At 41.0% G+C, this 8736-nt stretch overlaps 2 protein-coding genes, 1 long non-coding RNA gene and 2 other non-coding genes across 5 annotated transcripts; all 5 read right to left on the bottom strand.

The window, feature by feature from the left end:
* Window positions 1–173: 173 nt before the first annotated feature.
* Window positions 174–2355, bottom strand: LOC133162216 (golgin subfamily A member 7-like). Its single transcript, XM_061291244.1, has 6 exons — window positions 2265–2355; window positions 1822–1944; window positions 1600–1752; window positions 1401–1502; window positions 1224–1278; window positions 174–1047 (listed from the first exon to the last, which is right to left on the bottom strand). Exons 1-5 carry the CDS (start codon window positions 2271–2273, stop codon window positions 1231–1233), a joined length of 435 nt encoding a protein of 144 aa, XP_061147228.1. The 5' UTR covers window positions 2274–2355; the 3' UTR covers window positions 174–1047; window positions 1224–1230.
* Window positions 2356–3031: 676 nt separating this feature from the next.
* Window positions 3032–5422, bottom strand: LOC133162217 (uncharacterized). The gene is made up of 5 exons (XR_009716197.1): window positions 5380–5422; window positions 4654–4790; window positions 4167–4438; window positions 3679–3951; window positions 3032–3463 (listed from the first exon to the last, which is right to left on the bottom strand). It is a non-coding gene; the product is annotated as an uncharacterized LOC133162217 (long non-coding RNA).
* Window positions 3035–3163, bottom strand: LOC133162928 (small nucleolar RNA SNORA63). Its single transcript, XR_009716306.1, has one exon. It is a non-coding gene; the product is annotated as a small nucleolar RNA SNORA63 (small nucleolar RNA).
* A 709-nt stretch (window positions 5423–6131) lies between the features above and the next one.
* Window positions 6132–8525, bottom strand: rplp0 (ribosomal protein, large, P0). The gene is made up of 8 exons (XM_061291945.1): window positions 8424–8525; window positions 7766–7874; window positions 7493–7668; window positions 7189–7276; window positions 6863–7009; window positions 6603–6788; window positions 6397–6537; window positions 6132–6319 (listed from the first exon to the last, which is right to left on the bottom strand). Exons 2-8 carry the CDS (start codon window positions 7817–7819, stop codon window positions 6164–6166), a joined length of 948 nt encoding a protein of 315 aa, XP_061147929.1. The 5' UTR covers window positions 7820–7874; window positions 8424–8525; the 3' UTR covers window positions 6132–6163.
* Window positions 7336–7464, bottom strand: LOC133162927 (small nucleolar RNA SNORA63). Its single transcript, XR_009716305.1, has one exon. It is a non-coding gene; the product is annotated as a small nucleolar RNA SNORA63 (small nucleolar RNA).
* Window positions 8526–8736: the final 211 nt, after the last annotated feature.

The following is an 8736-nucleotide window of genomic DNA, read 5'->3' as shown; positions in this document are numbered from 1 at the left end:
CTTCTGACGGAAAAAAGGCGAACACAGAGTTTACGACAGTTGTACATAAATCTAACAAACGCACTACATCACTCCAAATATCAAAATATGACTGCCGTAAGCCAAACAAAATGTCAAAGTATGGTTTGTGCTCGTGGAGGTCTTGCTGAAATAAACACAATCAAAACGTAAACTACGTGTATATGTACTGTTTATTACAGAAACATTCAATAAATGCTTATTTGACTAATAACGAAAGTAAAAAGTGTTAAGACCAAAGGTCATTAAGTTAGATCAAGGTTTCGCAAGCAAACCTTTGTGTGGATTGATAATAAGGCAGACGTAACCATTGTATCTATGTAGTTTAAATATTGTCGTTATTATTTTATAGGTCAGATGTCTTTTATGGCAATACATGTGTGGTGATTCCAGAATAAAAATACACCACACATGTATTTGTTAAGTAGGTTATGTGGAGAAACCAGATTCCGTAGAATACTGCTGCAAAAGTTGGGAAACACAAACTTAAATAAACGGTTGATAAGAAAAGTACACCACCCATATCAACAAGCACGTGTGGAATGAGTAGCGGCTCTGTGGTGATCATACCCACATTTACAATAACAAATTGACAATTTAAGAGTGGCACCTTTAACGATCTGCTTATAAAACTGTAAAAATATCAACTTAGATACATACAAATCTCCAGTTTAAAAATTAACACATTACCACAGTTCCCGATTTACATACTACTTAATTTTGCATCTGATTTCACAGCAACTCTCACCAACAAGATGGTACACACAAAACACTGATCTAACTATTGGAGGAATTGGAGGCATATTAATGGTCCACATTGGCACTATTTTAAAGGCCCGGTCTTGGATCAGCTTGATACATCACCTTGCGCACAGAACAATCACCATGTGTACAAAGTAAAGTAGAGGAACATAGTCAGTGGAATGTACAGGATATAAATAAAAAAAGAAAGCAAGAAATTATTATATACATTGATTAGGGAGAAGCAGACATCTGAGTGCTTGTTTGGATGATCAGTTGGTCACCAGTCTGCGCACAAGAAACATGATTGTATGTGAGCAGAACACAATGTATTTCTAATTCCATTGCATTTAGAGGGAACATTATTGTATAATCAAATGCATCTGCAAAATTGGTATTATTTGGAGTTTCTAGAAATACTGTAATTAAACCAGAAATAGGCATATATTTTTAAAAAAACATACCCTGAGCTTAATTTGTAGGGACAAAACCTCTGTCTTCAAAGACTGTGATTTCAACCTGAAAGATGGTTAGTTAAGGTTGATATTTTAAATATTTTTCACGACAGTACAGGCCTTTTCTGCAAAAAAAAAAAAAAACCTGCTATTTGGCAACAATTATTTCACATGAGCTCAGGATACGACTCTGAGGCCTCGCTCAATGGGGTCAGTCAGCAGTAGGTTCCTGGGCATGTAGACCTTCTCATTTTGCTCCTTAATGTATCGGGCGACTTTCTTTAACACCTGCGCTCAAACGTTCAAAATCAGTATACCATTACTGCATGATAAATTCTTGTGATATGGCTTCTTGTATTACTCACAAATAAATAATCAAGCTTACCTTTTCATACTGGGTCTCCATACAGAGAAATATGGTGTAGGCAGTAAGACAGGCCAAGCAGCCTTCTAAGTAGGATTTCCCCCCGAGCTTCTCTGCTTCGGCATACAGGTTGTTTAAAGTCTGTATAGTCTCCTCAAAGTGTTGCCTGTCCAGCTAGAGAGGAACAAAAGCAAGTGAGTGTTGATTCAATATGGATTGCATCCAAACAGGCCAATAACGTACCCTGGATTCGAGTTCGGCAGGGAATTTAGTCACAAATTTGCAAGGAATTCCTGAGCTGTAGTCCCTCTGAATGAACACCTTGGTGCTGACAACAGGCTGCTGGAGCTCCTGTAAACTGTGAGTCTTCACAAACAAATCACAACTTGTTTAATTTTCCACACAAGCAGTATAATAGAAAATGTTTTGTAGTAGCCTTCGAAAACTTCGTTTACATTGATTGCAGCACATAGAAATCGCACTATTTGAGTTGACACCTCACCCTTGCTAATAAATCTTAGCTTACATTTAGTAAAACAATTTGCTCGTTATTAAACACAGTTAAGGTAAATACCGTAGTTGCCTACACAAGCTATATATGAAAATGAAGTGTTCTCTTGCTAAGATATATCTACGACCACTCTTGGGTTTGTTTTTCTAGGAAGAGAAATACAAAAACGTCGTACCTCAGCCATAGTGAATGTTTTTCCGTGTTGCAGCTGCGCAGTCACAGCAGTGTGGGGTTAAACGCCACTTCCGGTATGAGTCTTCAAAATAAGAGTATGGTGTTATGAAGCGGCGTCCACCAATTTTTCTAGTACCATGGACTGGATTACGGCCAGACAATATTTTCAGTTTTTGATTTTGTTTGATAACGTCATGATTTTTGCTAAGTAAACTACTAAAAGTTTTGACTTATAAGTCTTATATCTACCTGAGAATTTAGTTTGTTACATGCAAATAATGAGTAGTGATTTTCCCCATGACATTACATTTTAAAAAACGTTCATTTACAAATTGACCTCCTAATAATGAACTCCTTTTGAAGGGTCACGTCAGTGACAGGAATTATGCAAAGGCTCAATGTTTGACATTTTATTGAAATGGGTGTCTTAGTAAAACAGCCCGAAGCCCATGTCTTCATCCGATTCCTCAGACTCCTTGACTTCTTTGGCAGTCTCAGCCGCAAATGGTCACCGCAGGAAGGCTTTGACCTGTATGACAAATGAGATTTACATAAACCTGGGGAACAACAGCACAGCATACTGGATTTAAAATCCAAAGACTCATTGTCAGAGTATTTTTAACCTCAGATTAAAAATAAATCCAGTATCATAATTTAGGAGCACATATGCGTCTGATTTAAACACACATTTCCTTTCATGTGGGTCAGAAGCCTGTTAAATGCAGACTGCTGTTAGGTTAAGTATTTTCACATTGAACAAATTAAAAACACATGTCTGAGACCTTGCGTCCCTGGCTGTCAGGAGGTTTGGACAAACAGGGATAGCTTGGAAACAGTTTACTTTTTGCAGGGGGAACGACAATACAGCACCACACAAGCTGTACCATAACTGTCCTGCAACTGATTTTCAAAAAGTGGGACAACTCACTTCTCCAAAGCAGAGTTGATCTCCAGGTGGCCACACAGCCTTGCGCATCATGATGTTTTTACCCATCAGCACCACGGCTTTGCCACGAAGAGCACAGCGGATGGTCTGCATCTATCTGCTTGGAGCACACATTGTCTGCTCCGACGAAGCATTTTGGATGGTCATCCAAGCATTGCTATAACATGACTTTCTCTTTAGGAGAACCCAGTCCAAGAGCCAGGTCTTTCTTGATGAAGACAAAACCCACATATTCTTTAATGTGGGGCGGGAGCCTGTTAAATGCAGACTGCTGTTAGGCAAGTATTTTGACATTGAAGAAATCAAAAATGCGTGTCCGAGACCTTGCGTCCCTGGCTGTCAGGAGGTTTGGACAAACAGAGATAGCTTGGAAACGGTTTACTTTTCGCAGGGGGAACGACAATACAGCACCACACAAGCTGTACCATAACTGTCCTGCAACTGATTTTCAAAAAGTGGGACAACTCACTTCTCTAAAGCAGAGTTGATCTCCAGGTGGACACACAAGCCTTGCGCATCATGATGTTTTTACCCATCAGCACCACGGCTTTGCCACGAAGAGTACAGTGGATGGTCTGCATCTATCTGCTTGGAGCCCACATTGTCTGATCCGACGAAGCATTTTGGATGGTCATCCAAGCGTTGCTATAACATGACTTTTTCTTTAGTAGAACCCAGTCCAAGAGCCAGGTCTTTCTTGGTGAAGACAAAACCCACACATTCTTTAATGTGGGGCGGAAGCCTGTTAAATGCAGACTGTTGTTAGGCAAGTATTTTGACATTGAAGAAATCAAAAGTGCGTGTCCGAGACCTTGCGTCCCTGGCTGTCAGGAGGTTTGGACAAACAGAGATAGCTTGGAAACGGTTTACTTTTCGCAGGGGGAACGACAATACAGCACCACACAAGCTGTACCATAACTGTCCTGCAACTGATTTTCAAAAAGTGGGACAACTCACTTCTCTAAAGCAGAGTTGATCTCCAGGTGGACACACAGCCTTGCGCATCATGATGTTTTTACCCATCAGCACCACGGCTTTGCCACGAAGAGTACAGTGGATGGTCTGCATCTATCTGCTTGGAGCCCACATTGTCTGATCCGACGAAGCATTTTGGATGGTCATCCAAGCGTTGCTATAACATGACTTTTTCTTTAGTAGAACCCAGTCCAAGAGCCAGGTCTTTCTTGGTGAAGACAAAACCCACACATTCTTTAATGTGGGGCGGGAGCCTGTTAAATGCAGACTGTTGTTAGGCAAGTATTTTGACATTGAAGAAATCAAAAGTGCGTGTCCGAGACCTTGCGTCCCTGGCTGTCAGGAGGTTTGGACAAACAGAGATAGCTTGGAAACGGTTTACTTTTTGCAGGGGGAACGTCAACACAGCACCACACAAGCTGTACCGTAACTGTCCTGCAACTGATATTCAAAAAGTGGGACAACTCACTTCTCTAAAGAGTTGTTCTCTAGGTGGCCACACAATTTTGCCACAGAGGGAACAGCATATGGTTTGTATCTGCTTGGAGCCCACATTGTCTGCTTCGACGATCAAGCATTTTAGATAGTCATCCAGGAGAGGAGTTCCTGTGACATGATTTTTTTATTTTTTTATTAAACAGAGTCCAAAATGCAGGAACGGCATAACGAACAGCATGAAAAATAGTAAAGCTAGCTAGCGGATGCCTACGATGATCTTCAGAAAATAGTTGGATTTCCTATATCTATATTTAAGAGAACTCTAAAGCACGACTGTAAAATGTAGGTCATGAACCCCAAAGTTTTTTTTAAATATATATATTTAAACTTGAGCCACATACAATAACATTTAAAAACAATAAATACAATAATAAAAACAATAAAAAAACATTTTCATTTACCAAGACGAAATATTACGGTTCCTAATTTGTATTAGCGAATTTCGGGCATGCATTCTTAGATTGAGTATAATACCAAAGTAAAACGGACAGGGGGGGAAATCAACGAGACACGTGCTAGACGGCTAGCGCTTGCTAATAAGGTTAGCCGATGGTTAGCGTGGTAGCGGTGTCTAACAGGCATAAATACGAAGGGGCGTATAACACGACACGCAGTTGAAATACATGCAAATACGCTTAAAACCAACAGACCACAAACTTAGGTACACAAAGTTCTCAATACATTGCGAGCGACTTACTATGAGGGTCGTGTGAAAGAAAGAGGGAGAGGCAACGCTCGAGTGGGTTTTTATAGCAAAGTGTCTGACCAATTGCGTCGGACCTTTGGGCGTACCATTGCCACTATTGGGCAATGCAAGGGTCAATCATTTGTGAGGAAGGTGGAAACCAAGTTTTGAAGTCGCAACAAAATTCAAAATAAATATAGATATTTTAAATCAAAGATTCAAACAATATGTGCTTTTAAATGCAATATAAGAAAAAAAATGCTGCTACTACACTACCATTCGATAGGTGGAGAGAATAGAATGCCCTTGTGAAATGACAATAAAGGACATTCTATTCTATTGTCATTTTCATCTATTGCCCCATTGTAATTTTACAAGGGCATTCTATTTTCACCACCTATCGGATGGTAGTGTAGAAGCAGCATTTTCTTTTCCTATATTGCATCTAAATGCACATCATACGATTTGAATCTTTAAGATAATGCAACAAACACTGATTTGCCAAACACCAAATAAACTACACAACCATCAAGCCTCTGGGTCAAAGAATGACATGACAGCAGGCTGAATAGCATTTTAAGCGGTTCCCAAAAATTTCAGATTTACAACTCGTGATTTTATAGTTTGCCAACCTAAATATGACACCACACTAACTTCCAGGAGAAGTGAGGGTCCATGTACACAAAACGTTCATTTAAAAACAGAGCTCTAATAATGAGCTCCTTTGGGGGGGATCACATTAGTGACAGGAATCATGAAAAGGCTCAATGTTTGACATTTTATTGAAAGCATGGTCTTAGTCAAAAAGCCCGAAGCCCATGTCATCATCTGATTCCTCAGACTCCTCCTTGACTTCTTCTTTGGCGGCAGCAGCTGGAGCTGCTGCAGTCTGAGCTGCAACTGGCGCTGCCACCGCAGCAAAGGCAGATGGGTCTGCAAGGAAGGCTTTGACCTGTGTGACAAACATGAGAACTTACAAAAACCTGAATCACCTCACTCCTTCACCAACTCCACTTTCTAAATACAAACCTTGTCTGCCAAGGGGAAGGAGCAGTCTGTCTCCACAGCAATGGCAAGCACTCTCTTGTAGCCATTGATGACAGTATGGGGCACAGAGGCGAGCGTGGGATAGCCAATCTCAAGAGACACACTGGCAATGTTCTTCACACCCTAAAGAGACAATGAGAGACATTTAACACTGACCACACTGAGCTAGCGCAATCATTTTCTCTTACCTCCAGGAACCTGGCATGCAGAGATGCCTCAGTGATGTCGAGCACATCAGGACTGTAGACACTGCCGTTGTCATAGACTTGTTGGATGATAAGTCCATAGGAGAAGGGCGAGATGTTCAGCATGTTGAGCAGCGTGGCCTCGCTGGCACCCACCTTGTCGCCGGTCTTGATCAGACTGACGTCACTCTATAGGAAACCAAACTGTTAGTTAAAACTTGTGCACGACTTTGATATATTCAATTTACTTCAATCAAGCTTACCAAAATTTCAATGGTTCCCTTGGAAATCTTAGTGGTAATGCCCAGAGCCTGAAAGAAGGATGTCTTCTCAGGACCCAGACCAGTATTCTGGGCAGGCACTGTCACGTCACAGGGGGCAATGGCTCCAGCGCGGGCAGCAGCTGGCACCTGAATCATCCCAAAAAGGTTACTTAAGTTAATTTTACCCTAACTAAAATAATATAAAGCCCAACCGCAACTTTACTTAAGCGTGTCTGAAACCTTGCACCCCTCAGCTGTCAGAAGGTTCAGACAGACGAGGGATAGCTAGAAATTTAGGAGCAAGTGTGCGCAAGTGTTTGCCTTACCTTGTTGGCCACCAACATGTCCCTGACCTCTGCCAGATCTTCCTTGGTGAAGACAAACCCCACATTTCCTTTAATGTGGGGCAGGAGCCTGTTAAATGCAGACTGCTGTTAGGTTAAGTATTTTCACATTGAACAAATCAAAAACACATGTCTGAGACCTTGCGTCCCTGGCTGTCAGGAGGTTTGGACAAACAGGGATAGCTTGGAAACAGTTTACTTTTTGCAGGGGGAACGACAATACAGCACCACACAAGCTGTACCATAACTGTCCTGCAACTGATATTCAAAAAGTGGGACAACTCACTTCTCCAAAGCGGAGTTGTTCTCCAGGTGGCCACGAATAGCCTTGCGCATCATGGTGTTTTTACCCATCAGCACCATAGCTTTGCCACGAAGAGAACAGCGGATGGTCTGCATCTGCTTGGAGCCCACATTGTCTGCTCCGACGATGAAGCATTTTGGATAGTCATCCAGGAGTTGCTATAACATGAATTTTTTTTATTAAACACAGTCCAAAATACAGAAAAGGCATATTGAACAGCATGAAAAATAAAAGAGCTTGCTAGTGGATACCTACGATGATTTTCAAAAAATAGTTGGACTTCCACGTGGCCCTGTCTTCCCTGGGCATCTTTGCAGTGCTTCCAAGGATTCGCTTAACAGCTGTTTTAAAGACAAGGTACTACCTGCAATCAAAGAGTGCTTGTTTGAAAGCTTGCATTTCATGTTATATGTAACTCTAAACTGGGTCATCACATAACTAACTGCAAGGCTTGTGTTACTATTTTTAAGAGAAATTTACAGCATGACTAAAATGAACGTCATGAACTTGATACTCTTGAGGTTTTCTTTACATTAAATCTTGTGCCACATACAATAGCTTATCTGGTTGTACGAAATACTTAAATGAGAAATACATTTTCATTTAGGAAGACGAAATGTCACGGTCCCTATTCTGTACCAGCGATTTTCGAACGTAAATACTTCGATGGAGACTAATACCGAAGTAAAACGGAGAGCACGTGCTAACTGCTAGCGCTTGCTAATAAGGTTGGCCGACGGTTAGCGTGCTAGCAGTGTCTAACAGGCATAACGACGAAGGACCGTATAACACGACACGCAGTTGAAAAACATGTATATACGCTTGAGACAAAGAGAGGCGATAAACTGGGTGTTTGGATACACAACGTTATTTTTCTTTTAGGGAGGTCTGTAATACGTAAGGAGCGACTTACTCTGAGGGTCGCGTGAAAGAGAGAGGAAGCGGAAAGAAACGAGCGCCTTTTATATAAAAGTGTTTGACCAATCGCGTCAGACATTTGGGCCTACCATTGCCACTATTGGACAATGCAAGTGTTAATCATTTGTAAGGAAGGGCGAAAAAGTTTTGAGGCTGCACCAAAATTCAAAATAATAAATATATATATATATATATTTTAAAGTAAAGATTCAAATTGCATGATTTTTAGATGCAGTATAACAATAATAAAAAAGAAATGCTGCTACTACACTGCTCTATACTATTACACTGCTCTATACTACCATCCG

This window comes from Syngnathus typhle, linkage group LG11 (genome assembly GCF_033458585.1).
Source record: "Syngnathus typhle isolate RoL2023-S1 ecotype Sweden linkage group LG11, RoL_Styp_1.0, whole genome shotgun sequence".
NCBI classification, from domain to species: Eukaryota; Metazoa; Chordata; class Actinopteri; order Syngnathiformes; family Syngnathidae; genus Syngnathus; species Syngnathus typhle.
This window is presented reverse-complemented; position numbering and strand designations above follow the sequence as displayed.